General features: G+C 50.1%; 7 protein-coding genes across 7 annotated transcripts; 3 read left to right on the forward strand and 4 right to left on the reverse strand.

Annotated features, from left to right (window-relative positions):
• Positions 1-118: 118 nt before the first annotated feature.
• On the reverse strand, positions 119-2,319 carry LOC112878181 (pentatricopeptide repeat-containing protein At4g37170). Its single transcript, XM_025942606.1, has one exon. It carries the CDS (start codon positions 2,273-2,275, stop codon positions 365-367), a length of 1,911 nt encoding a protein of 636 aa, XP_025798391.1. The 5' UTR covers positions 2,276-2,319; the 3' UTR covers positions 119-364.
• Positions 2,320-2,412: 93 nt separating this feature from the next.
• Positions 2,413-5,812, reverse strand: LOC112878197 (protein GID8 homolog). The gene is made up of 5 exons (XM_025942626.1): positions 5,369-5,812; positions 5,172-5,278; positions 3,884-4,015; positions 3,599-3,755; positions 2,413-2,834 (listed from the first exon to the last, which is right to left on the reverse strand). Exons 1-5 carry the CDS (start codon positions 5,586-5,588, stop codon positions 2,713-2,715), a joined length of 738 nt encoding a protein of 245 aa, XP_025798411.1. The 5' UTR covers positions 5,589-5,812; the 3' UTR covers positions 2,413-2,712.
• A 2,006-nt stretch (positions 5,813-7,818) lies between these two features.
• Positions 7,819-9,506, forward strand: LOC112878193 (peroxidase N-like). Its single transcript, XM_025942623.1, has 4 exons — positions 7,819-8,119; positions 8,220-8,402; positions 8,543-8,708; positions 8,832-9,506. The coding sequence occupies exons 1-4, from the start codon at positions 7,883-7,885 to the stop codon at positions 9,248-9,250; spliced, it is 1,005 nt and encodes a 334-aa protein (XP_025798408.1). The 5' UTR covers positions 7,819-7,882; the 3' UTR covers positions 9,251-9,506.
• A 995-nt stretch (positions 9,507-10,501) lies between these two features.
• On the forward strand, positions 10,502-12,283 carry LOC112878192 (peroxidase A2-like). The gene is made up of 3 exons (XM_025942622.1): positions 10,502-10,753; positions 10,832-11,023; positions 11,573-12,283. The coding sequence occupies exons 1-3, from the start codon at positions 10,502-10,504 to the stop codon at positions 12,155-12,157; spliced, it is 1,029 nt and encodes a 342-aa protein (XP_025798407.1). The 3' UTR covers positions 12,158-12,283.
• Positions 12,284-12,462: 179 nt separating this feature from the next.
• Positions 12,463-15,981, forward strand: LOC112878194 (atherin-like). Its single transcript, XM_025942624.1, has 7 exons — positions 12,463-13,004; positions 13,406-13,461; positions 13,550-13,598; positions 14,121-14,204; positions 14,613-14,738; positions 15,304-15,377; positions 15,644-15,981. The coding sequence occupies exons 1-7, from the start codon at positions 12,552-12,554 to the stop codon at positions 15,705-15,707; spliced, it is 906 nt and encodes a 301-aa protein (XP_025798409.1). The 5' UTR covers positions 12,463-12,551; the 3' UTR covers positions 15,708-15,981.
• An 8,077-nt stretch (positions 15,982-24,058) lies between these two features.
• On the reverse strand, positions 24,059-25,318 carry LOC112878198 (translation initiation factor IF-2-like). The gene is made up of 2 exons (XM_025942627.1): positions 24,764-25,318; positions 24,059-24,642 (listed from the first exon to the last, which is right to left on the reverse strand). Exons 1-2 carry the CDS (start codon positions 25,124-25,126, stop codon positions 24,472-24,474), a joined length of 534 nt encoding a protein of 177 aa, XP_025798412.1. The 5' UTR covers positions 25,127-25,318; the 3' UTR covers positions 24,059-24,471.
• Positions 25,319-26,007: 689 nt separating this feature from the next.
• On the reverse strand, positions 26,008-27,528 carry LOC112873370 (peroxidase A2-like). The gene is made up of 4 exons (XM_025936337.1): positions 27,316-27,528; positions 27,029-27,220; positions 26,736-26,898; positions 26,008-26,597 (listed from the first exon to the last, which is right to left on the reverse strand). The coding sequence occupies exons 1-4, from the start codon at positions 27,526-27,528 to the stop codon at positions 26,170-26,172; spliced, it is 996 nt and encodes a 331-aa protein (XP_025792122.1). The 3' UTR covers positions 26,008-26,169.
• Between the last annotated feature and the right edge of the window lie 145 nt (positions 27,529-27,673).

Here is a 27,673-nt window from a genome sequence, read left to right on the forward strand (position 1 = left end):
TAGTGCAAGGTTAAGAAAGAAATCTCAGTTTGTCGCTTTGTGAATTCCTCACCTTTCTTCTGCTTTGCCGAGAGGAACCCTATTGTATATTTATGCTTATCTGAGAGAAAAGAGCAAGTGAAATGAACACTTAGTAATCAACTCCAAATCACGTATTACAGCGAAAAGAAGTTAAATATCATCATGGTCCTATTTACCCAGCGGCTCGCTAAGAAGCAGAATTTCTCATATGACACGCTAGCCACCTTGCATTACATATCCACACCTGCCGGTTGTTGCTACAACAGTAGCTGCCGCGCACAGCCAGATTTATTGATAGTTGTTCTGAATCTCAAAAGTCAATCATACATATATGAAGCACAGATCACCAATAATCCCTGCAAGAACAACTCCCATGCTTGAAGTGGTGGAATCTGTTAGAGTCCCTGACAATGATCTCTCTCTGCACAATCCGTGATATAAACTTAATAGTGGTATGGCAATCCCCACAAATGCGCAAATTCTTGAAAACCTTGATAGGAGAATCCCCCGGAGTGGCAATGATGCCAAAAGCAACAGCAAGCCGCTCACTGTGGTAACCAATGTCCTGCTCCTTCTGCTCATCTTCTACATCATGGAGAACAAAGCCGGTGTCTGCCACATACCCTTCTTCCCTCATCTTCACATACAGCTTCTTCAGAAGCGCATATATTTCTTCAGCTTGAGGATGTGACTTATCCCCAACCAGAAACACATGCACTCTTTTCCCAGCTTCGATCCAACTTGAGGCTGGAATTTTAGCTATGCCCTTTGACCCCATGATCTGTCGCACATTCTCAACCTCATCAAACAGACCAACTGACGCATAAATGTTGGCTAGAGTAACATAGGTTGCTGGGTTTTCAGGTTCTATTTCAAACAATGCTTCAGCTGCCCATCTTGCAAGGCGGATATTTTTGTGAATCCGGCAACCACCAAGCAAGGACGCCCATAGGAACTTGTTGGGCTTCACGGACATTTTGTTGATCATCTGTTCTGCTAGCTCAAACTGACCTGAACGACTGAGGAGATCAATCACGCAAGCATAATGATCAGCAGTGTGCTCGATGCCGTACTCATCCTTTATCGAATGGAAGACCTCCAGACCTTTATCAACCAGACCGGCATGAGCACACGCAGATAGAACACCAACAAACGTGACATGATCAGGCCTGAATCCAGACCTCAAGAACATATCAAAGTAACGCAACGCCTCCTCTGGCTGCCCATTCTGGGCAAAGCCAGAGATCACGGCCGTCCACGACACCAAGTCTGGCTTTGGCGTCGCCTCAAAGATGCAAATTGCAGTCCCCATGTCCCCACATTTGGAGTACATGTGCACAAGCGCGCTCTCTGCAAAGCATGAGTCCCCTGCCCTGCTCTTTGCCATTCGACCATGCACCTGCCTCCCGAGTTTCTCGGAGGTGAATTCTGCACAAGCACGCAGAACCCCCGCGTATGTAAACTCATTCGGTCGAACGCCGCTCCTCACCATGTGGACAAAGTGCTTGAAGCCTTCACTGCCACGCCCGGCATCGAAGTACCTCTCCACCATGGCCGTCCAAGAAACGACGTCCCGGACAGGCATCTCGTCGAACACGCTCCTCGCATCGTCCACACGCCCACACTTGGCGTACATGTCCGCAAGCGCGCTCCAGATGACGGCATCCGCGTCGATCCCTCTCCTGACCACGCGGCAGTGCAGCTCCCTCCCCGCGCGCACGCACTGGGCGGCCGCGGCCGCGACGAGCGCGCTGGACGCGGTGAACTCGTTGTCAGCGCCGGCGCTCCCGGGCTCCCGCAGCATCCGTCGGTAGAGCGCGAGAGCGGCGCGGGGCTGGCCGTGGCGCGCATGGGCGGAGACGATGGCGGACCAGGAGAAGTGGTCCCTCCGGGGCATTCGGTCGAACAGCGCGCGCGCGGAGGCGAGGCCGCGCGGGGAGCGGGCGAGCGCGGCGACAAGGGTGTTGTAGGAGCACACGTCGGGGCTGGGGAGGGAGGAGAGGAGGGCGAGCGCGTCCGGGAGCGTAGCGGGGTGGGAGGAGAGCAGGTGGAGGATGCGGTTGGAGAGGAGCGTGGAGGGCGGCCGGAGCGAGGCGGCGGCCGCGGCGAGAGCGCGCGCGGCGGGGGCGTGGGAGGCGTCAGCGCGGAGGAGCGGGAGGAGGCGATCGATGGCGTCGTGGAGCTGCGACGCCGTGGTCACCGACAGTGAGAAGGAGGGGCGCTTCATGCGCGGAGAGGCGGCGCGCGACCGCATGCATATGGCCGCCGCGGTGAGACAGCGCGCTGTGCGAGTCCTGATAGGCGGGAAGAAGCGACGTTTGGAAGTTTGGACAAGAGTTACTTTGCATAGTTGCGTCATATGACAGCAGGAGCATGATTCACGGCCTAAAATTCGATTTAACACACATTTGTGTATTGCAAGTAACAAGTTTGAAAGGTACGTCCAGGAAAAATCAAATTCAATAATTTTCCACTGACTGGAAGGGGACGAAAAATGTCTTCTACATCATGTACAGGTACAGCACAGGTGAAGTTTTCTGACCAACTGCTTGCATTGAGCTCAAACACTGGAGAAAGAAGTGCACTCAATCGCTGCAGGCGATGACCTATTGACAGATCCAGGAAATAACAACGTGTGCAGGCACCAAAGCAGGCATGGTGCCTACCTCCGTTGTATCCTCGGCAGCATATTCATATAGATGGATCTTGCAGCTCTGCAGTGGTCAAGTCATTGATTCGTGGATATGCCGCCTTTTCATCCAGTTGATTTTGAGTCCAAAGCAACATCTTTAGCAGGCTTGGAAGTTTCGGATCTGCCATTTGTGGGAAAAGGAATATACAAAGAAGTGTCAGTAAAGCCACAGATTGCGCAAGGGAAAGCAAGGTATTGAATGGCAGTCAAATGGCAGTTTATGGGTTCTAAACAAAGAAGATAAATGTATAATTATTCTTGGTACTGAATGATAGTCAACATATAGCCTGAATAACTAAGGTCCAAAAAAATAAGTTAAATTAAATGCCTGAAAATCTTAAACACAAATCCTGATATGTCGCCTTAATTAACTTAACTCTACAATCAGTACATTGCAAAAACAAAACAAAAAATGAGATAATTACTATCTGTCGGACCATGTTTGTCAGTCACTCAGTCTAGCTGACTGCTTAAGTTCCACTCATATTTATATGCCAAATGCAGAGAGTCCAGGTAAATAGACGTGATAGTACATTCCATGTTAACATGCATTCAAATTAGCTAGTGATAAAAATTTCCATGTCCTTTATACAGACGTGATAATACATTCCATTTTGATTTTAATCTATTTTTTATACCCTTGTGATAACCTTCTCCATTCATCCTTTCTTCTTGATTATTAAAATGTATTGGCATTAATCCCATGTTTTATCCAACTAAAACTGTGACTATTTTAAATAGCAAACTACTCGATGCATATACATTTACACATGAAAAGATTAGCATAAAATTCTGCTCAATCAAATCTCCAAGAAAATAATAGATGTCAGTCATATCCTAGTATACAGATTCCTCGATATCATTTTGCAGACATAATTTACTAACCTTTCTCGTGACTTTGGCTTGTAAGAATAGCAGCATTAACTTCACTTGCAGTCTTCAAACGTTGAGAAACGTCCAACAGTTCCCCATAAGGGCAATTTTTTATGTCTTCAAAAACCAGTAGTGCTACAGTTTTCTCTATTTCCTCAAGAAATGTTTGCTGCAAAACCGGAGGGAAAAGTAGAAGTCACAGTCGTTTCTTTAAAGCAGTTCAGTTGCATGCAGAATTAGATTTGAATCCTGAAACCTAAATTAAATAAAAATAGAAGTAAATATAGAAAAAAATACATTTTCTTCGCCTCTTGGTGCGAGCTCTTCCTGAGCAAACTCCAAAGCTTCACTTATTTTTCCCGCGCGAATCAACTCTATTAGTTTCTGTTGCTGAAGATGAAAGTATAGTTGGGGATTCGTGTCCAGAATCTGCATACAATCATCCAAGTCAGAATAAGGAGCCATAATTTAATGAATGTTTTCTTCACTGAGCTCCCATCAGAAGAACACATACGAGGAAAAAAAAATGCATGCTTCAGATATTAAAAAAATGAAACGCTAGATGACCGGTCTTTAATACCTCGAGGGTAGAGCTTCTGAATTTTTTAAAACAAAGTAGGGGAAAAGACCCAAATAAAAACACAGTTCTCACAATGCTTGGCTAGCAATCTACTCGATTGCTTCGCATAATCAATGAAACACCTTAGATCAGCCATATGTGCACTCTGACTGATATTTTTCTAGCCATCTACGTTATCCGAGTTGTATGCACAAACAAGCAGAATCCTCTCGCAAACAGCTATTTCTCACAACTTTGTTAGTTATTTCCATGTAAGACAATAGGAGGGTGGAAAATATCCTTCTGAAACAGACGAGTTAATATCTTAACTCTTGTTCTATACTACACGATGTTTGTGAAAAAAAAAAAAAAAGATGTCACGTTGGGTTCCTCACCTCATCACTCACTAGTACAGGGTAAACATTGTCAACTCCGAGTTTTATCAGTAGCCAATGACGTGTGATATATATGCTGCTGTTTTTCATGTTAAAAGTACTCAGCTCTAACTCCTAAATTGGTGCAAGCTATATTCGAAGGTGCTTATTTTCAATTGTTCCTATCAACGTAAAGATGTTCAAAAATGCAGCCTGCTCAGCAGGTCGACCAGCTCTTATCCGAAAAGCAAGTATGCCAAACATGGATAACTAATCCAAACAGCAGAATATCTAGCAAGAACTGATGACCAAATCAGAAGCATATCATTTGATACAATCGGAAGGTGACTAATGCTGCCTACTAAACAAAGTCCAAACATGAAGCGTCTAAATTATCACACAACAAGACACCAAATAAGATTGGGTAGCAAACATGGGTGGTGGGAAAGGATTTTGTTCCTGTATTCCAAACTATTTGCTGCTCTTAATTGCTGGCAAATAAAGTGATCACGAACAGGGCATCCAAATTGCCCACATTGCAAAACTGTCTGTTTCCCTAGTTAAATGTATTTATTTCAGTCTCTCAGTAAGGATGGAAACTAATTCTGCCGGAAGTGAAGTAATATTGACAGGAACAAAGTCAGAATCGAACCGTGGGGTTAAGATCGTTGATTTTCTCGATGGCCTCCTGAACATTCCCCGATTGTACTGCTTTCTTAACCTCCATCCGATCCGTGATGGTCGCCAGGTCAATCTCCGCTGCAAAAAGAAAATTAGAAACTTAGACGAATTCTCCCATGGAACTTCAACAGCAGAGGAGGGAGGGAGGGAGGGAGGAACGAGCAATACGCTGGGTGCCGGACTCGATGCGGAACTTGTCGGCGACGTCAACGAAGCCCTCGGTGACGAGGAAGTTCATGACGAGGCGGTTCATGTCCTCCTTGCGGATCTTGACGTCGCGGAGCTTCCGCTCCCACTCGTCGCGGGTCACCACCTTCTTCGAGGACGCCATGGAGGCCGGGGAGTCGATGGAGTCCAGGTCGCGCAGGACGATGCGGGAGAGGAACATCAGATGGGGGGCAAGGCCAGAGGTGGGTCGGACTCCTGGCCGATCACGCAGTCGACATACGGGAGGGCAGGGCGGGGTCGCGGGGATGGGCTAGGGTTTCGCGGCAAGGGAGGGGACGGCCGGAGGATGGATTGGATTTGGGGAGAAGCAGGGGATGCGTCGATGTCGGGGCTCCCGTCCGTAGTCCGGACTGCGGAGAGGAGAGAGTTGGCTGTTACTTGCAACAGTATCCAACTGCCTCAGCCGTGGCTAAGGATCTGTTTAGTTACCGGAACTGAACGCATCAGAGGTTTCATATCAATTACAAATATTAAATATAGATTAATTGTAAAATTAATTATATAAATGAAGATTAATTTACGAGATGAATATATTAAATCTAATTAGTCTATGATTTGGGTGCTACGGTAAATATATGCTAATGATGGATTAATTAGATAATAGATTCGTTACGTGAATTAGCACCAGTTTATGCAATTAGTTTTATAGTTAGCTCATGTTTAATGTCTCCATTTGGCATAACATCCGATGTGATATGGATTAAAAATTAATCGCTAGATCCAAATATCCCAAGATTTCATTAGGTTTCCCGGCTTTAACTCCGTTTTCAAGCAAAGTATTTTCGAAGAATTAGAAAATGTTATAGGTTTGAAAAATATTTTAGTTTTTAAAGATGATTCTTCTTTATGATAAAAACACAAAATTAATTTATAAAACTACATATTTTATACCATTATTTTCTAAAGTTAACTACAACACCCAAACCTTTACTAGAAAGTAGTATTCAAAGTTTCCTCACCACAACTAAGTAATGCTTTGTTCGTCATATCTCATTATGCACACAAGGTTGTTCAAGGCAACAAAAGTTAAGATACGCACATTTCTACTTGTAATAGTGTGTGTGAATGATATCTCGTTGTTGTTAGCCATATCAAAAAATGTGTGTAAACTAGCCTGATTTTAGTGCCAAGCTTTGGGTAAGGGTCGTCGTTAGATTGAGAATTTTTTAAAAAAATTGCACATAGAGCAACTGGTGTGAAGGAATTGCGGGAGAAGAGCGGGAAGATTGTGCTAATTTTTCATCTAAAAAACTCTGGTAATATGTCTAGCAAATAAAGAATACAGGTCGTTGCGGGCCTGTTTCGTTGCCGGGCCAGTCCAAACCGAACGGACTTTTTGTTGCGGGCTGGTTTCCTAACAGGCTGAAAGAATACAGGTGGAACGGGCCATTCTGGGCCTCATCCCGTGATAACCGAAGAAGGCCTTACCTAGTTTCGTTGTCCTGGATGCGTGCCGTGGGCCGGTATTGATGAATTGTTTAGACATGCTCCCAACTTGTGGATATTTAGCACGGCCCGTCAAACAATTTCGATTACACACGTAACATTTGCACCGTAACACTGCACTTTCATCATATTTTAACAAGTGGACCGGTAACATTGCACCCGATGGAGAAGCCTAAGGTGCATGCATGCATGCATGCAGATTGTGTGGTGCGTTGTGCACTAACCGATGCTCATCCATTGGACTATCGGCGAGCACGATCATGGGGATGTTACGATTTACGAAACGTGACGCGGTCCGGTCTGTAGGCGCACGGCAATGGAAGCGAACGCAGGCCGCACAACGGCTTCGGGCATGCATGCGGAGACTAAACAATGCGATCCCTTCATCCGAAGGACCAAAATTTAAACCCATGTTGCGTAATGGTGGGCTGCGCCTACCACGGTATGAGAATATATAGACCACCCGGGCCGTGCCGACTTGTGTCTTCGTTCTGGCACGTGTGCTGCTGCGGACTCGACTGATCGGCTCGTGCATACTACGACGATGTAGCCGCCGCCGCGACCGCCATGGTTGGGTTGGAGCTCCACTACCACCCGTAGTGCCGCTCCACTACGCACGGGGGGGTTTACAGAGTGCTCGTGACTCGATCTAGATTACTCGAGCCGTGCGGAAAAACGCGAGGCCATGGATCAGTGCGTCCGGCTGTGACCCATTCACCTCAGGGAGGAAAACGCATGGAAAAAAGCGAAGCCGCACGCGCGCTGACACTCGCTCAGCCAGCCGCCGGCTTACTCGTCGTCGTCGAGCCTGCCGCTCCGCTTATCCAGCAGGCAGCAGCACTGACAACTGACTGCAGCGTCAGTTGTCATTGACTCACTGTCAACACACTGAACACTCGACACTCCGAACCGTCGCTTATATAAGCCTCGCGGCAAGAAGCAACTGGAGGAGCCATTGCCAACGCTGATCGACAGTTGTGGCAGACTGCGGTGCAGAGATACATAGACATGGGGCGCAACTCCTCCTGCAGGGAAACGAACGCCCTGGTGGCGGCCCTGCTGGTCGCCGCGCTGTGCCTCGGCGCCGCCGCGGTGGCGCGGGGCCAGCTGACGGACGACTTCTACGACGACTGCTGCCCGCAGGTGGAGGACATCGTCAAGGCGCGCGTGTTCGCCGCCATGAAGGCCGAGGCACGCATGGGCGCCTCCCTGCTCAGGCTCCACTTCCACGACTGCTTCGTCAACGTACGTCGCGCCCCACCCCCACCCTTCAGAGTCCTTTTGTGTGCTGATGAACGATCACTGAAGAAGAAGACTCTGGCTGCGCTACATGCACACGTTGCAGGGGTGCGACGGGTCCATCCTGCTGGACGGGAGCAACAGCGAGAAGCTGGCGGCGCCGAACCTGAACTCGGCCCGGGGGTACGAGGTCGTCGACGCGATCAAGGCCGACCTCGAGAAGGCGTGCCCGGGGGTCGTCTCCTGCGCCGACGTCCTCGCCCTCGCCGCCAAGTACGGGGTGCTGCTGGTATGTCCCCTCTTGATCTTCTTCCCAGTCGTCTGAATATTTATTTGCACAGTGCTTCAGTTACCAATAAGCAGCCATCGATTGATCTGATCACACTGAAAGAAAAAACTCTGAACTTGGTGGATTCGGATTGTGTTCAGAGTGGTGGCCCGGACTACGACGTCCTGCTGGGACGGAGGGACGGTTTGGTGGCGAATCAGTCCGGGGCCAACAGCAACCTGCCTGCACCGTCATTTTCCATCGGCACGATCGTTCAGATGTTCAAGGACATGGGTCTGAACACAACCGACGTGGTCGTTTTATCAGGTAAAAAAAACGTGCCACCCGTACAACAATACTCGATCGATCGTTCATGTGATCGACGCTGGCGCTGAGCGTGTCATCATCAACTGCTGACCCGGGGCGACCCTGAACGTAACCCGCGTGCAGGAGCCCACACGATCGGGCGGGCGCGGTGCGCGCTGTTCAGCAACCGGCTGTCCAACTTCTCGGCGGCGAGCTCCGTGGACCCGACGCTGGACGCGTCCCTGGCGTCCAGCCTGCAGAGCCTGTGCCGGGGCGGGGACGGCAACCAGACGGCGGCGCTGGACGCCGGCTCCGCGGACGCCTTCGACAACCACTACTTCCAGAACCTGCTGAATCAGAAGGGGCTCCTATCCTCCGACCAGGGCCTCTTCTCCGGCGCCGACGCCGACGCCAACGCCACCAAGGCGCTCGTGCGGGCCTACAGCGCCGACCCTGAGCGCTTCCTCTGCGACTTCGGCCGCTCCATGGTCAAGATGGGCAACATCCGCCCGCTCACCGGCTCCGCCGGGCAGATCCGCAGGAACTGCCGCGCCGTCAACTGATCGATCGGGCGCGGAGGCGTCGATCGCTGCGCACGTGTGGTCGTTTGGGTTAAGCTAGGGTTCGTCGATCGCCAGTAATAGTATGGGGCCGACAGCGTATCAATTCGGATGGATGAGTGGTGGTAGCTCTAAACCCGATGCCAACGGATGAAGGAATCTCTACGCTACAGTGCCGGATCAATAATCATCTGTAACAAGCAAGCAAGAAATTCTAAAAGAAAAACAATAAATGCCATCAAGTCCTTTGTGAGATTTATATCTTGAGTCCTTGACACGCATCGCATATGTATAGTTGCATTGTATCTCCCGGTCAGCTAATCGCATTCACGTCGTGCTCTGTTCTGAGAATGATGCCTCGCCTTCTCTCCATAATTGGCAGTACTGCAGATTAGGACTGCTGCGAGTGGCAACTATCCTGCCGTATAAAGTGCCCAGCATGAACAGTCGCGCTGTACTATGCGTACTGTGGAGCAGTACGAGACCTGATCGCGACTGGGAAACAAGAACTCGTTGTTGTCTCAGAGGGATCCTGAATCAGACGAGCGAATGGGGAACTCAGAGAGATCGGAGCGCCAGCTTTCGGTTGATCAGTTTGGCAGGGCGTACGTTTGTTCGTCGAGAGATTACGCAAAACGTGGCCTCCCTTTTATCTGAACCAATCCTGCTACTTTCAGTTACGTACACTGCTGCACAGCAAGTGCAGGCACGTACTGGAGGTGTCTGTTGCAGAATAGAGGTCCCGTTGACTAACAACGTAATAACCTTGCTCGGTATGAGGCACAACCGCTCGTGCTCGACCGCACCGAACCAAGCTAGAACAATGTCTGCGTCGTACTACCTACCTCCTTCTGTTGTTGGCACTGTATCAACGGCTAACGATCAGCGATGGCAGGCTAGTTAATTAAGACACCGAAATACCATGCACCTGCATGCAGACGCTGATCTGAGACGCGTCGTGACTCTGCGCGCGCACCTGCATGCAGCACGCTGGGGGTACCAATGCCATCTGAAAACGACGCGGCGACGGATCGAAACGTTGCCAGCTGAAACTGTGTCGCCGACCCGATCGAACGAGATGATTGCCCATCCTTCAGATCCAAGAAAAGGCGCCCGCTTCCCGTGCCCAAACGGGCACAAGCTACCAGCGAGCACCGTGCGTGGCTCGGCTCTATAAGACTCGCCGGCTCGATCGGGCCAAAGAGTGAGCCGGCCGAGTCACACGCCGCTGCCTGAATGCCCTCGGGAAGATCAATGGCGCCGCCGTCGCCCCGTGGCATGCTGCCGTCTAGTCGTCGGCTGGTCGCCGTCCTCCTGCTGGCCGCCGCCGCCGCGCTGGGGTTCGGCGTCCGGGCCGGCGCGGCGCAGCTGTGCGCCGAGTACTACGACCGGACGTGCCCCGGCGTGCACCGGGTCGTGCGGCGGGTGCTGAAGAAGGCGCACGAGGCCGACGCCCGCATCTACGCCAGCCTCACCCGCCTCCACTTCCACGACTGCTTCGTCCAGGTGCAGTGCCGCGCGTTTGCTTGCTCTGTCGTCAGTGCCGTACGTTCTGGTCTCATGAGTTGCGCTGGGCTTCTTCAGGGCTGCGACGGCTCGATCCTGCTGGACAACAGCTCGAGCATCGTGTCTGAGAAGTTCGCGACGCCCAACAACAACTCGGCGCGCGGGTACCCCGTGGTGGACGCCGTCAAGGCCGCGCTGGAGAAGGCCTGCCCCGGCGTCGTCTCCTGCGCCGACATCCTCGCCATCGCCGCCAAGATCTCCGTCGAGCTGGTGAGGTTTTTTTTCTTTTCCTAACCGGCAAATTAACGTGCGCAATCGGTCGATCGATCCACCATTAGCCTTCCACTAAGCATCACATTGAACTCGTTTGGAGCTTGCTCCTGCTGTTAGCGAAGTGATGATGCTTAACAGTACAGTGGCATTGCTCACGAATATTTGACGCGCACACAGCAGCAGACTGTTGGACTTGCACGTACTGTACTAGCTTGCGTGCCGTCCCAGCAGCCAATAATTCTGTAGCTCCTCCAAACCTCGAGCAATAATTCGAAAGCCGTCGGTGCAAAATAATTGTACTAGCTAGTGTAGCCATTAGAGAGATGTATGAGAAGAAGTTGACAAAATTGCACATCTTTCAAAGCATGAAAAACAGAGAACCTAGTAGCAGTACGACGTGGATACTCACACGTCAACATCACGCATCGGCTGTCAGCAACACGACGTCTCTAGAAGTACTAGGTCGCACCGATCCTTTCCGTGCCGCTCTTTAATCCAACACGGCCACATGACGCCTGGGTCCCGTGTTCGCATGCGTGCACGCAGTCCGGCGGGCCCCGGTGGCGCGTGCCGCTCGGCCGGCGCGACGGCACCACCGCCAACATCACCGCCGCCAACAACCTCCCGAGCCCCTTCGACAACCTCACCGCGCTCCAGCACAAGTTCGGCGCCGTCGGCCTCGACGCCACCACCGACCTCGTCGCCCTCTCGGGCGCGCACACGTTCGGGCGCGTGCAGTGCCAGTTCGTGGCGCCGCGGCTGTACAACTTCAGCGGGACGGGCCGGCCGGACCCGGCGCTGGACGGGGGGTACCGGGCGCTCCTCTCGCTGCGGTGCCCGAGGGGCGGGGACGGGTCGGCGCTCGGCGACCTGGACCCGGCCACGCCGGACGCCTTCGACAGCAGCTACTACGCCAACCTTGGGGCGCGCCGCGGGACGCTGCAGTCCGACCAGGAGCTGCTGTCGGCGCCCGGCGCGCCCACGGCGGCGATCGTCGGCCGGTTCGCCGGCAGCCAGAAGGCGTTCTTCAGGAGCTTCGCAAGGTCCATGGTCAGCATGGGGAACATCGAGGTGCTGACGGGGAGCCAGGGCGAGGTCAGGAGGAACTGTAGAGTGGTCAATGGAAGCTAGGCCCGTCGAGGATTAAGTATTTATTTTAAGTACTAGCAGCTGTGTGGTGTACATGTGGTGTGCTCAAGTCAAATTGAGGGGCTTAACGATCAATTGTCTTTTCCTTGGAGATTCAATAAAGAGATGTCTGGATTTTTGTTCAAACTTGCGACATTCGTTGGATTGGCAACCCGAAGTTCACTAGATTGGCTACGGCTTCTCCACGCCAGATTGACGATGGAAACATCAAACGCGAGACGGCGCAGCCGATCCGCGCGCCTGAAATTCGACGGAAGTCCAACCCCAACGAGCACGCCCCGGGCTGGATTCAAACGATTTCAAAAGGGCGACCCCACCTCCAGGGTCCACGGCTCCCGTTTCCGGCTCTCCGCCCGCCCGCGCCACACGCCACGCCATGGCCTCCCCGCCGCGCGGCCAGCCCGCCACCGCCGCCGCGCCGGCGCCCGCGGCCACCACGTCCCCGCAGGTGCCCACCGCCTCCCTCCCGCTCCCCCGCGCGTTCCTCGCCGCTGCCTCCCCACGCGCCGCCGCGGCGCCCCCGCTCTTCACCGGCCGCCCGCTAAACCCTAGCGCTCCGGGCCACGTCTCCTCCGCGCCCCATGGCATCCTCTACCCCGTCGCGAAGCCTGTCGCCCCCTCCGCGGCCGCACAGCTCCGCCGCGTCCCCCCCATTGCCGTCGGGTACCACCGCGCCCACCCCGTCGCCGTCCCCATCGCGCAGCCGCCGCAGCCCCTGGTGCACTCGCAGCCCCGTTCGTTCGCGTCCGTGCCTCGGGCTCTTGTGACGAGCATGGTAGCGCGTCCCGAGCAACCTCCGCGAGGAGTTCCGATAGCCCCGCAGCCCAAGGTTCGTGATTTATTTTTTTTTAGTTCGTGAGGTCTGAATGGAAGGGGAATTGGACTGAACAATTTGGTCCTCCTTCAGTTAAATGTTTTCTTTTTTTTGTTTTGGATCTCCTTTATAATTTTTATATATTGAGCCTGATTGTTTCACATTGTTGGGGTCTGATTGGCAGGATTACTTGTTTAATGAAATAATCTGGCATGTTAACGGGGGAAATACAGTGATTTAAGGTTAACTTGTGTGGTTAGACATTGGGAATTCAGTCCTTGTAAATTGCTGGAGAGCATAGAGCTCAGTATATGTTTTTAAATTGTTCTGGGTATTGTTTTGGTTAGGGTATATTAATTTTAAAGTTCCATTGAATACTGATAATGTTTTTGTGCACTTGTGTTGGAACTTCTTAGGTTAATACAGTCCCCCCTGTTGCACCATCCAGTGAGCAGGGCAACCCAAAGGAAAGGTATACAACAAAACAACAATCCTGTATATGTTTTTCTTTTGTAATGAAAATTTGTTACATGACAATTCTGCATTTGTATTGATTTCAGGGAAAGGAGCAGAGAAGACTCTACAATTGTGGTGATTAATGACCGCAAAGTAAGTACTTAATGGTCACATGTTCTTTTGCACTTGGTTAGTCAGTTGTGCTACCACCAGTAAATGGTCTCATAAGATTGAATGATTTCACTTTTTTGGTTGGCTTGAATTTGCTTGACAAATATTCCCCGTATTATACGCTGTTAAGAAGTTCTTTACTTGTACTGATTAGTCATATGGTTTTCCATTTCATAAGGTACTATAATCCCAACAGAGTTTAATATTTTAATACAGAGATGGAAAAGATATGACAATGTTATTACGTCATCTCAATCTCATTTTCCTATTGAAGCCAGACAACCGGGTTCTGTTCCATCTTCCTATTCTTCCAGATAGCTACGATCACACTGATACTTCAATTACGAGGTTAAGATTGGTAGATTATTTATTATAGAATTGGTCTACTACTCAAGAAGACCCGTATCACAAGTTTCCCCTTGATTTATTTGTTATCTTGTTAAATAAGGTGGGTGGCACACCTGAACTGACATTTCTTTTGGTTATGTATTGGCTGCTCTAAAGGTTAACTTGCTGGACAGTGAGTCAGGGTCCTTGTATGCTCTCTGTAGATCCTGGGTGCGCAATGGTGTTCCACATGAAAGTCAGGTTAGCCCACTTTTCTTCTTTCATATGAACGCAGCGGTTGGTTGCTTGTTAAAATTGTTCTGAGATGGAGTGGTTCTTTTAATATGTAATTTCTCTAAATCAGTTCAATCTAACTTGTCTGAAATGTATTTATATGGAGTTATATAACTGTTACTTTGGTTTCAAAGAAATGTTGATCTTTTTTCCTTGAGAAATTTAGCTCGCATGTATTTGTTAGATAATATGATTTAGCTGTAAGCAAATGTTTTAGAAGTTGATGTTAACCCCAGGGAGTGTTGTGTTGTCTAACCATTTAGGCAAACACAATTGTATTCTGCAATGACCAGTTTGAATGCATCTGCAGCCCATACTCCAGATTTTTTATGTGTGCCATATTATCCATGCTTTCTGATTCATTGTTCTATTCAGCCAAGCTTTGGAAATGGTGAACCAATTCTTCCAAGACCTTTGCCTGCTTCGGTTGTAGATTCTAGGATATCAGATAAGGAAAATAATGGTGCTACGGATTTAGATTCAGATGAAGAGCCACAGAAGGTACCTTTTATAAAATCTACTTTGCAGTTTAGCTATTTTGATTTAAGTAAGTTAATAACTTGCTGATAAAACGCACTCTGAAGCATACAACTTGGATAGATTCTAGCAACTTCAGATTCTACTTGTCTGTATTTCAAATTTGTTTGGGCCTTGTATAATTAGCATTCTGATATTGACTTGCAAATTTTATTAAATCGCATACAATTAAATATCATACTGCATCTGGCTATAGGCTACCAAAGGCAACATGTTGGCAAGATTGGGCTCATGTGTATGTGCGACCTTACCATTTAAGTATTTTACCATATTAAATATTGTAGCTAAATCACTTTCATTCCTTGATTGTTTAGGGGGTGAAGTATTTCTTCTTCTGTAATGAAATTCTTGTTCAAGTATAGTTCCTTTTCTGTGATAATGTGTCATATACCATTTCGTGGTCTATGGAGTACTTTTCCGATTTTTCTCCGCCTTTTTCTATCAAAACTCATAAGTAGCACAAGTGTTTTCATTTATCATTCTAATGTTAGACCTGGGATACCAATTAATTTGATTTTTCATCTTGCAGAATGCTGATGGTGAATATAACACAAGTGACTTATTGAAGCAGCATGTAAAGCGTGCCAAAAAGATACGTGCTGGGTATGCATTTTTTCTCCTTTTGATTATCAGAAAAATATTAGGCAGAAACATGTCAGTGCAATTTAGATGATCGGTTGGTGCCTCTGAAGAGCTGTTATAATTCAGAATAGTAAATGCTTTTCTATATTCAACCTCGATAGCTTCTTGTCTAGGTAGAAATGCAGCTTGTAAACAAAAAAGCATATAAAGAAACATGAATACAAGGTACTGATTCCGACTAGACGATTAGCTGTTTCATTCATTAATGGCAAATGCTTCTTTGACAGGTTGCAGAAGGAACGGCTTCGTCGGATTGAAAGATACAAGCAACGCCTTGCACTTCTTTTGTAGAAACGACCTTTGACTGTATCTATTAAACAGAATAAGCTGAAAGCAAAGGCACATAGCTATTTGTTGCAAGCTTTTACTTCCGTATCGGAAGTAGGGACATTTGTTGAGGTGTTTTATGACCATTGTATGTTTAGGAGCTTTCGTTCTGTATCTTTTTATTACCAATTTATCTGACAAACTGAAATCTCTAATGTTTCTCATAATAGTGAGCTGTGCATAGAAGCATGTTGTGTACTCGGAATTTCTAGCTAATGTATTTGGTTACTCGTTTAAAGCCAAGGATTTATGGTTACAATTGCTTGGTAAATTTTGAAGCGTTAACAGAGAAAAATGTCAATTACGCAACATTTCGTGATGGAATGTTTAGGGTGTGATTGGTTGCTTGTGCTAGTCTAGCCAGGCTTACGATCTAAGCCAGGCCAGTCTAAGCTTGGCTTCAGCTATACAATATGTTGTTTGGTTCACCGCTATGGATAGCTCGTACTAGCTAGCTCATGTTTGGTTGGCTGGCTATCAGTGATACAATAACCTTGCACACGGTGAAGGTGAAGTTACAGTGTTGGCAAGCTTAACGAGTAAAGTACTACATTGGTAAATAAGCCTGTAGCAATATTATACTCACCACTCGGTTGCACGGTTTGGGTGGTCGTTTTGGTGCTCTGCAGGGTTTCTGTTGATGCTGAAGATTTGCACCAGGAGCAACAAAGATACTTTCTCTTCCTCTGTCAAGTTTCACCAAAACATCATTAGAAACTAAAACTTACTTGAGAGTCATATTATGCCACTATAACTTGCCAAACTTCATAATTGATACGTCAAAAATCTCCACGTATGATAGGAATAAGCCAAAGCACAGAAAGTATATTAGATTCTAGTACCAAGTTGACAGGGGATATCAACTTCCAGAGATAAGATAATTGCTTTCCATTTTTTATATAATACAACTAGCTATAGTATCTCTTGAGCATAAATTTATCTTGTTTTCACAATTGGTCGCTAGACTTACTGGTTTCTTCCATTTCAATCCTTAATCACTTGAATTTGTGTTAGAGAGGTCCATGACCTTGCTGAGTTAATGCTGCTTAGGGGTTGTGAACTTGCAAAAAAAATGCCGCTTAACCTCATTCATTAGCTACATACTGAAATGAATGGCATTACATGAACCTAATGATTATTCCAAAATTTGAATCCAAAAGCTTAGCTGCTTATGGGATAAATAGAGGTCCAAAGCATCGATAAAAACCTAAAGATCATAAATATGGGTGAATTGGCTGGCAGCCTAGCACCATACGTGGTGAGCTAGCCAACCCGGGATTGATTTCTCCCTTCTAAAAAATTATCAAGAGGGACGTCTCCCCGTGTTTGTGAGGGTCGAGGTTCCAACCTCACCCTAGAGCCTGGCGAAATACCCTAACTATACCAGTTTAAGGCTATCTCCAGCGATATCCTCCAAATCTCATCCCCTTCCTTTTTCCTCCATATCAACTTCCTTCTCTATACCAAACTTAACTCCAACAACATCCTCTATTTCCATCTTCTATACACCACAATCTTACTTTTCTATCCTTTCTTCCAACCTCCGTTTCCCCCGCTGCCCCTCCCACAGCGCCGCCCCGCGCCCCGCCGGCCCGCTGCCCCTCCCGCAGCGCCGCCCCTCGCCCCGCGCCCCGCCGGCCCTCCCGCAACGCCGCCCCTCCCGCAGCGCCGTCCCGCGCCTCTCCCGCAGCGCCGTCCCGCGCCTCTCCCGCAGCGTCGCCCCGCGCCCCTCCCGCAGCGCCGCCCCGCCGCCCCTCTCGCAGCGCCGCCCCGCCGGCCCGCCCGAAGCGCCGCCCCGCGCCCCTCCCGCAGCGCCGCCCCTCACCCCGCGCCCCGCCGGCCCGCCGCCCTTCCCGCAGCGCCGTCCCGCGCCCCTCCCGCAGCGCCGCCCCGCCGGCCCACGGCCCCTCCCGCAGCGCCACCCCTCCCGCAGCGCCGCCCCGCCGGCCCGCCGCCCCTCCCGCAGCGCCGCCCCGCGCCCCACCTCCCGCGCCCCGCCGCATCTCCCGCGCGACCGGGATGGAGGACGCCGGTCGTGCCCGCCTCTGTGCGGGACGCAGAGCTCGTCCCCCATTTTACCGTACGCTATAGAGAGCACCGCTGCAATGTTAGAGGAGCTACAGTGTCCTCCATAATAGAGAACAGACCGTTTTACAGCGTACCGCTAGAGATAGCCTAACAAGCGCTAATCGAGTCCACCTCAGTACCCTATAGCAATTACAATGATTGTAGAGTGTCCTCTTGGAAATTTCTCCAAAAGAAGATAATGAAATGTGTTACTATAAGTTAAAATGAGCTCTGAATACAAACAATCCACTATGAGACAAAGCCAAATATGAGAGGCAGGACCGTAGGACCCAACAAGGAGAGGCTTCAAAACTCCCACGGTTTTACTCAAAGTGGATTGATTTGGTGGATATCAAATTCTCTGTGACCCCTACTCTTCCCCAAGGACATAACAATACCTACTCAGGTTCGAATTTGGGAGCCTTTATAATAAAAAAGCCCCAAATGATATATGATAACGCGAACAGACATGTATCAACTAAAATGGAGCCAAAATGGTGAATGTAAGAGCCTGTCTGGGAGAGCTTCAACCGGCTCCGGCTCCTCCTGGCAAAACATGTCCGGCTCCGGCTCCTCCTGGCAAAGCATGTTCATCGGAGCAGGTTTTTTCTCTTCTCTCTCCTCCCTTTGCTGCTTTGCCGACCGGAGCCCTCCCAAACGGAGCCTACGAGCTGCCCGTCCCATCATTATTGCGACAGAAGAAATCGAAGGTATGCGCACCTGATGGAAAGCGACCGGTTCCAGCTGGTCCGTTTCCTCGGCGCGAAGCTCGGCCGCTGCTGGCCGCCGAAGCTGCCCGTCCTGCGCGAACCGAAAAACCATCACCGAATTGCACCGGAGGCAATCCTAAATGCACAAAACCTAGAACCAACCACCGAACGATCGGCAGCGGCTAGGAGCCCTTACACATCCATGTTCCTCCGGCCGGACGACTCCTCGACCCGGCGACGGCCGTACACGACGCCGATGTGGGGCGGCCGGAGCCGCCGCTGGCCACGATCTCCGACCACGTGTCACCTGCACGAGGAGAGGGGCGAGCAGGTTAGTGGGCAGTGGGGCGGTGGGGCGCGGCGTGCTCGTACCTTCTCGGGACGCCATGGGGTTCCGGCGCGGGGGGGGGGGGGGGGGGGGGTGAGTGGAAGGAGATGGAGCGTCGGGTTGGGGTGGATGGAGGGGATGGGAGGAGTCGAGGCGGGGAAGATTGGAATGGAGTCTGGACTCTGGAGACTGGAGTGCGTGTGAATTCGAATTCGGCGGCCGTCAGCGAGGCCGAGGGACCGAGGGAGCGAGGAGGGGAAGAACCGAAGAAGACGAACAGGACGATGGGCGGGAGCCGAATTTTTTTTAAAAAAGGGATAAAAAAAACAAAATTCGAAAAAGGGGTGCCAGTTGGAGAAATTTAGGGAAATGGGTGCCTCCCGCCCGCTGAACGGGCGGGACGCGTGGGGCCCGGGACATCCCGCCCACCCAGAGGGCGGGATGTCACCCGAGGGCCTCTTCGCAAATAAATTATTTGCGAAGAGGTCCCTGGGAGGGCATCCCGCCCAACCAAAGGGCGGGATGTCCATGCGTACCGCCCGTTCAGCGGGCGGGAGGCATCCCGCCCTTTGGTCGGGCGGGAGGTCCCCCCCACCGGCTATTTAAACCCCAACCTGCCCCAAAAATGCCATTTTATCCAGCAAAAATCAGAAAAAAGAGAAAGAGAGAAGAGGAAGAGAGAAGAGGAAGCGGCGAAGCCCTGTCCACGCGTCGATTTTGAGGTATATTCTCGTTCTAGCCATATAAGTACTTGAAAATAACTATAATTTAGGAAATATTTGTTAGAGTAGTTATGTTTTGAATAGTTTTAGTATTTTCATTTGTTTTTAGTATAATTTATAATCTGAATAGTTTAGAATCTGTAAAATATAATCTGAGAGTCGCTGAAATTTAGGATCGTTGTTCGTTGTGTATTAATATGTAGTATAACTAGTTTATTAATGATTGACAGATATGTCTTCCGAGAAGGGTATTTTCAGTATATATTACGGAGAAGGAAATGTGATTTATGGGCCGAATGGGGTAGATTTAAGTGAATTCAACTGTGCGGTCAGAGGAATTACCAGACCGCACGAGAGGACATTTGAATCCCTATGCAACTGGTTAATGAGGGGACTAAGGATTAATCAGGAGACACACACTGTGAGTGTTCAATGCGTCATAAATCGTACCACTCACGCTTTGATCTGGGAGCTTATGCCACTTGCAAGCAACGAGGACTGGCTAACTTATCTGCAAAATGCAAGTCATTGGCAGTGGCCACTGGTACTCCTTGTCAGTGTGCACCAAAACCCTCCTTTGATAAACATTGAAGCTGGTCCGGGGGATGAAAATATTGATGAAGAAGTCGAGGAGGCAAACATTGAGGCAGGTGGCACCGCAGCACCTCAATGCGTGGCTGATGAGGGGGAGAACATACCCTTTATTGTTGAACAGCTGCAAGACGAAGAACGTGAATTGGATGAAGCAATGAATGCCGATTCGTCTGATGACGACGATGATGTGCCTCAAGATTGGGTAAGCAGCGACTTCAGTCATCTTGTCGTAGATGACGGATGTAGCTGGCCTTCGGATTGCAGGGAGAATGAAATTATCCAGGGTGCAAGGTACCACTCAATTGAAGAGGTGAAGGAAGCTGTTAAGTGCTGGTCTCTCTCTCTTATGCGAGAGTTTAAGACAGTCGAGTGCAAATCTCGTAAGTACGATGTGGTATGTGTGAAGGATGGCTGTCCATGGCGGGTGCATGCCTACAAGGGTAAATGGAAAGATTATTGGGAATGCTCCATTGTCACTCAGCACACTTGTCATTTGCCTGGGGTGCAGAAGAGCCATCGCAAACTCACGTCGCAATACATCGCAAATGAGATGTACGGGACGATAGTAGAGAACTTGTCATATGAACCAAAGTCTATTATCAGGTACATTCAGGAAAAGTACAAGTATACCATCTCATACAGTAAGGCGTGGAGTGCAAAACAAAAGGTGTTGGAGATGAGGTTTGGTACGTTCGAGGCTGCATATGATAATGTTCCTCGAATGCTGGCCGTCCTATGTCAGAGAAATCCTGAAAGCTACTATGACCTGAAAACTCTAGACAGAAGAGAAGGTCCGCCCCACATATTGCAGCGGGTCTTTTTCAGCTTGGGTCCATGCATTAACGCATTCCATCACTGCCGGCCTATCCTGTGCATCGACGGGACCTTTCTCACAGGAAAGTATAGATTGCAAATGCTGACAGCTATTGGAATGGATGGAAACAATCAATTGCTGCCTGTTGCTTTTGCTTTTGTTGAGAGTGAGAACACAGACAGTTGGTACTGGTTTCTGGAACGGGTTAAGCTTGCAGTCGTTCGGGATAGGGAAGATGTCTGCCTGATTCATGATCGTCACGCCGGCATACTGAGGGCAATTCTAGATTTGCAGCAGGGGTGTGTGGAGACCGGAGAGCCGCCCAAGTGGCGTGATATTCGCAGTAGGTGGTGCATGAGGCATATCGGTGCAAACTTTTTCAGGCAATTCAAGAACAAGCACCTTATGGATATGTTCAAGAGGCTATGCAAGGAAACGAATCAGCAAAAATTTAACAAGCAGTGGCAGAAACTTGATGAACTGACCGGGAAGAAAAGAGCCGAGGACGCATCAAAAAACATAACTGCACAGGATGAAGCAGAGGCTTTGTGCTCTTTGCCAACAGATACTGCACGTACTCGCAGAAGATCTGGGTCAGCGGTGAAAAAATTTTCTGAATGGATTGAGAATGAACCTAAGGAGAAGTGGGCGTTACTTTATGATACCGATGGTGCAAGATACGGTATAATGACCACCAACTTCGCCGAAGTTTACAATTGGGTGCTGCGAGGTGTTCGTGGGCTTCCACTGGTTGCAATTATTGAATTCATTGTCCGCGGGTGTACCGATTACTTTCGGGAGCGGTTCAATAAAAATCAGGTATACATGCGAGATCCAGACAGAAATTTTGGATTCAAGGTAACAGAATACATGACTAAGAAGGCAGAAAGCGCCCGGCTACACCATGTACGGCAATGTGGAACACAGGAGCTCAAGTTTGAGGTATCTCCTAAAGATAGGGCGCGACATGGCATGAGACGTCAAACTCCTGTAAAGGAGTGCATTCTCAAGTTCGATGGAACTTGTTGTTGCTCATGCATGAGGCCCAAGTTGCTGCACTTACCTTGTTCTCATGTAATGGCTGCTTGTGTAGATATTGGACATCCTGTCGATATATATGTTTCACATTACTTCAGAAAGGAGACAATTGCTAGCACCTGGCAGTATGAGATCTATGGGTTCCGTTTGGTTGGATCGTTCACTGAGACAGCGAATCCTGTTATCTATATTCCAGACCCAAGATCATCACGGGTTAAGAGAGGACGCCGTCAGTCACGGCGTATTCGTAATGATATGGATGAGTCAGAGCTCCGTCCGAGGATACAACGCTGCAGTGCATGTAATCAGATTGGACACACGTATAAACGTTGTCCAACCAATGATGCTGGCCCCAGTTGTGCTGAAGCTGGCCCTACAGGTGATGCTACAGATGGAAGACCTCCGGTTGCATCAACAAGTGGGAGACGTCGCCGATCGAGTGCTAGTACGTCATCAGGCATCATTTAGTTGTAATTTTATTTAAACGTTGTTTGCTCATATGTAATATTTGCTGCGTTGAGATTCTATCAGACCTAGATACGTATTTGTATTATTTGCCGCATTGACTGAAGACACAATATTTGGATTCATGTATTTGTAATATTTGTAATGTTCATTATCATATTATTTTATTTTAAATGGCTTCATGTATTGTACTATCGTAATATTTAGATTCTACGTTGCAAACGTTATCGTTTAACTATCTTCGTACGAGTTTTAGATACCGTAATCTTCTTTGGAAAATTGAATTAAAATTTTATGTGCATACATAAGAGTATGGCGAATGAATCTTATATTTGAAAAAATTCTGAATTTCAAATAGTTTCTGAAACAAATAATCTAAGAAAAAATATAACAAAAATGGGCCAGGAGCATAAGATTATAGGTTTTACAACTTTATAGGTTTTAGAACTTTGACTATATATTAGATATTAAATAATATCACATTAGAGAATAACAATAGATTTTAATTAGAAAAGGGTTATAATTAGGTTTAGTTAACATTTCAAATTTGAAAAATTCAAGACAAAAGAAGTTAAATTTACATCAAATTTGAGTTTGAAACTTTGCACAAAGGTACCTAGAGTTTATAGAATAGTCATACCAAACTTCATAAACAACAAAGCATGAAATTCTAAAGTTATGCATAAACTTTTCTTAATCTTAGTTTTAAAATAGGAGTAAAAGTATTTTGTTTCAAACTAAACTCCATTAACAAAAGTTATAGAGTTTGAAATCTACTTTCTAACAAAACTAGTTTTGCTATTTTTGGATTTTTCTGTGAATTGTTACGAATTTTGGAAGCCAGAAAACACATACACATGAAATAACAATGTACCAGGACCAGGTGCATCCCGCCCAGTGGCCGGGCGGGAGGCATCCCGCCCAGTGGCCGGGCGGGAGGCCTCCTTCAGGGACCACTTCGCGAATGAAAAAAGTTTTCTTATTCGCGAAGAGGTCCCTGGAAATTTTTTTTGAGCATCCCGCCCTATGGTTGGGCGGGATGCTCCTTTCCGCCCTCCCAGCGGGCGGGAGGCACCCATTTCCCTAAATTTCTCCAACTGGCACCCCTTTTTCGAATTTTGTTTTTTTTTTATCCCCTTTTTAAAAAAAAATCGGCGGGCGGCGGCGGTCGTCTCGCGGGCTCGGGAGAATTGGGTTGGGCCGGGTCCACAAGGGGTTCTACTGGGCCGGTCAAGTACCGCGCGTCTGTTTCTTTTTTGACACTCCGTCATACATACTGAGTTGCTTGCTTGGTATCGCTATTGCCATAATTAACAGTAGATTTGTGACGCATTGCGATTTGCGTCTCGAATAGTCTGCATGATTCGTGAACCTGCACATTGATCCATTTCTAGAGTTCTGAACATTCCTGTTGTTGATGACCAGTAAGCTGAAATCTAGCAAGATTCAGAACTTCAACTGTTCAACCAGTTCTGAACATTTCAACTGGAGCCGTAACCCTCGGTCACAATTGTACAAGAGAGAAACGATCTCGGCGAGATCGTTTCATTTTGAGCGGGTTCATATAGTATGGGGACATGCAACGGCAACTCTACACACAAGCAGCAACGCGTACATTGCATTCTCAAAATTACAGGCGTGATGTACACGTGTAAGGTTTCTTCTAGTCAATGCCATTTGGACCTTACAGCTCTCAAAACAATCTGTACAGTCCCAGCAAGCGTGGCCATGCCGCTGCCAATCTGCAAACACAAGCAGTGTCCATCGCCTCTCCCTCGAAGCGGCCTCCATCCCGCTTGGGCCTGCCTGCCGCGGCTCGCCGGCGGCAGCGGCGAGCTCCCAGTCCGTCGTCAGCTCGAACATGGCGGAAGCGCTGCCTGGGAGTAGCAGCAGTACGCAGAAATGGTGGAATTGCTTGCTGGTTGTGGATGGCCGCAGCGGTGAAGACATGGTCCTCTGGACCTCAATCGACAAAGCCAAGATTTCAAGCTCAAATCGACATCCGCTGCGATTGAATCGAAGTCCCGTATGGTGGAATCGAGCTCCGTTGCAACGAATTGGGCCAGCCGCGACCATGGGTAGGAGCAGCGTGAGATGCCGGCAGCCACGTGCGGGGGAGCTCCGAGCCGGCCGCGTCGGCGAGCTCCGCCGGCGTGCGGGGAGCGCGAAGCCGGCAGCGTCGGCGAGCTCCGCCGGCGTGCGGGGAGCGCTAAGCCGCCCGCGTGGGCGAGCTCCGCTGGTCTCGTCGAGCCGCTGCGCGGGCGCTCCGCTGGCGTGCGGGGGAGCGCTGCGTGCCACGCCGAGCTGGCTGCGTCGGCGAGCTCCGCTGGCCGCGCCGGCCGCGTGGGCAAGCTCCGCAACGGGCGGGTGAGGGACGCCGGCCGCGTGGGGCTGTAGCGCGCGAGTGAGCCGTCGGCCTCGCGGGCGGACGCAGCCGGCTGCGCCGAGCCCGCCGCGCGGGCAAGCTCCGCCGGCGTGCGGGAGAGTGCCGCCGGCCGCGCCGCGCCGGACGCGTGGGCACGCTCCGCAGCTTGCGGGTGAGGACCGCCGGCTGCGAGGCTGCAGCGCGCGAGCGAGCCGCCGGCCTCGTGGGCGGACGGCGCCGGCTGCGCCGAGCCCGCCGCGCGGCCAAGCTCCGCGAGCATGCGGGAGAGTGCCGCCGGCCACGCAGGGCTGCAGCGCGCGAGCGAGACGCCGGCCTCGTGGCCTCCGCCGGCTACGGGCTCGGCGCGGGCGAGCTCCTCCGGCGGTGGGGAGCGCTTCCTCCATGGCGAGTGAGTACCGGCGGTGGGAAGATTCGGGTGGCAACCGGGGCCCACCAAAATTGGTCCGCCGGGGCGCAATGCAGGCTGCAGTACCGGAGACGCAGCTCGATTACGTTTCCGGTAGCGCAAGCGCAGGCCGTAGCAGGCCAAAATGCGCTAGGCAAGCCTGGCCAAGGGCCCTAACCAGCCTACCAAACAAACAGGCCTGCACTATAGAAGTTTGGTTAGACCTTAGTGCAGCCTACCAATTACAACCTTAGTTTTTGCCTGGAGCTATCTCTGTTCACAGAAACATGATTTTAAGCGTACTGCTACTACTTATAAAGTTAAGTTGATCAATAATTGGGAATGGAGTAGTACATATATGCAACTGATAGGGGGGAAACAAGATCGTTGAGCTTATAAATTTCCCTGCCACCTTAAAAATGATGCATTGTCCCTACAAATTGGTTCTTTTTCTTTGGGTGTGTTTGGTTCCTCGAGACTAAATTTTAATCCCGTCACATTAAATATTTAAATATTAAATATAGGCTAATTATAAAACTCATCGCATAGATGGAGGCTGATTCACGAGATGGATCCATTAAACCTAACTAGTTCATGACTTGATAATATTGTGCTACAATAAATATGTGCTAATGATAGATTAATTAGGCTTAATTAAATCATCTCGTGAATTAGTCTACATTTATGCAATTGATTTTACATAGCTCATGTTTAGTTCTCCAATAAATTAGTCTCTGGATCCAAACATCTTTTTGTTTGAGATGTAAAAAATTAAATGATTTTGTATACTCAACTCCAGTAACAATGAATAGAATAGATTTACATTTTGAACAAATATTCTAGAACAAAACGACGGAATCAACACGCTCTCTTCTTCGGTCTTCGGCAATGAACAACCCACACTCGGAACATCAGCTTCAGTTCACCGCCCTGCAGTTCCTCCTGACCTCCCCCATGCTCCCAGTGAGCGGCGCGATGTTCCCCATCTTGATCATGGCCGTCGAGAAGCTTTGGAAGAACTGGGCCTGGCTGCTGGCGAACCGCCCGACGATGGGCCCGGTGGATTCCGCGCTCTCCTCCGGCGCGGAGAGCATCGCCTGGTCGGACCTCAGCACGCCGCGGTTGCGCTGGATGTTGGCGTAGTAGCTGTTGTCGAACCTGTCCGGCGTGACCGGGTCGAGGTCGTTCAGGCCGGTGTCGTCGCCGCCCGCCGCCGCCGGGCAGCGCTGCCGGAGCTCGGCGAGGTACGCACGGTCCAGCGTCGGGTCCGGCTGCTCCGTGCCGCTGAAGTTGTAGAGCCTGTCCTGGATGGACTGGCACTGCGCGCGGCCGATCGTGTGTGCTCCTGCGAGGTTCAACGAGGCACGCGTCATTTTTTTCTGAGTTCAGCACGCGAGCCACAGCTACGTGCCACGGCGAGGTTATTAGTGCTACGGCGCGTATGCTATCGTGGGTTCATCGTCCCGGCGTGTGGTGAAAATACCTTGGAGCGCGACGAAATCGGTGTCGTCGAGGCCGAGGTCGGCGAACTTCTTCGTAAGATTGTCCAACGGATCCTGGGGGCTCGGGAGGATCTGGGCGCCGTCGAAGTTCGCCGCCATGCCATCCCTCCGGCCCAGCATCACCCTCCAGTACGGACCTCCTGCCTGCTCGTCCAATCAGAAAAATCGCGTCAGTAATTCCTAACAGCAGCAATCGCGCTTCGTGGTTCTCGACAGTAAAGTAACTTGTATACGTGTGCAACCGTCTACGTCGTGTCAGGGGACACTCACTGACCAGCTCAACGGAGATCTCGGCGGCGAGGGCGAGGATGTCGGCGCAGGAGACGACGCCGGGGCAAGCGTGCTCCAGGGCCGCCTTTATGTCGTCCACCACGGGGAACCCCCGCGCCGAGCCGACGTTCGCGTTGGCTGCCTTCTCGCTGCGCATCGTCGGGGTCTCGTCCAGCAGCAGCGACCCGTCGCAGCCCTGCACACGATCAATGTGGTCGAGCACCATGATTAGATCCAGATCAGAGCACATGCTTGGTGCGTTTCGCATTTCATGAATTAGCGTGGACGCACGTTGACGAAGCAGTCGTGGAAGTGGAGGCGGAGGAGGCTGGCGAGGATGCGCGGGTCGGCGGCGCGCGCCTCCTGGATCACGCGCCGCACCGTGTCGTAGACGTGCGGGCACGAGGCGTCGTAGTACCCCGGGCTCAGCTCCCGCGCCCGCGCGCCGCCAAGCGCCGCGAGGGCGACCACCGCCGCGCACAGGGCTACGGCTACCGCCGGCATCGCCGGACGCGCCATCTATCGTCTTTGCCGAAAGGCTCTTTTAATGAGACTGTCTCTTGATCCTCTTCTGGGCTTCTTTGTCGCGTGTGTGCAACAGAGTTTATGTCTAGCAGGTCGCCCGGTTGTGCTTGCTTGCTTGCTTTCG

Source organism: Panicum hallii, chromosome 9, assembly GCF_002211085.1.
Source record: "Panicum hallii strain FIL2 chromosome 9, PHallii_v3.1, whole genome shotgun sequence".
NCBI classification, from domain to species: Eukaryota; Viridiplantae; Streptophyta; class Magnoliopsida; order Poales; family Poaceae; genus Panicum; species Panicum hallii.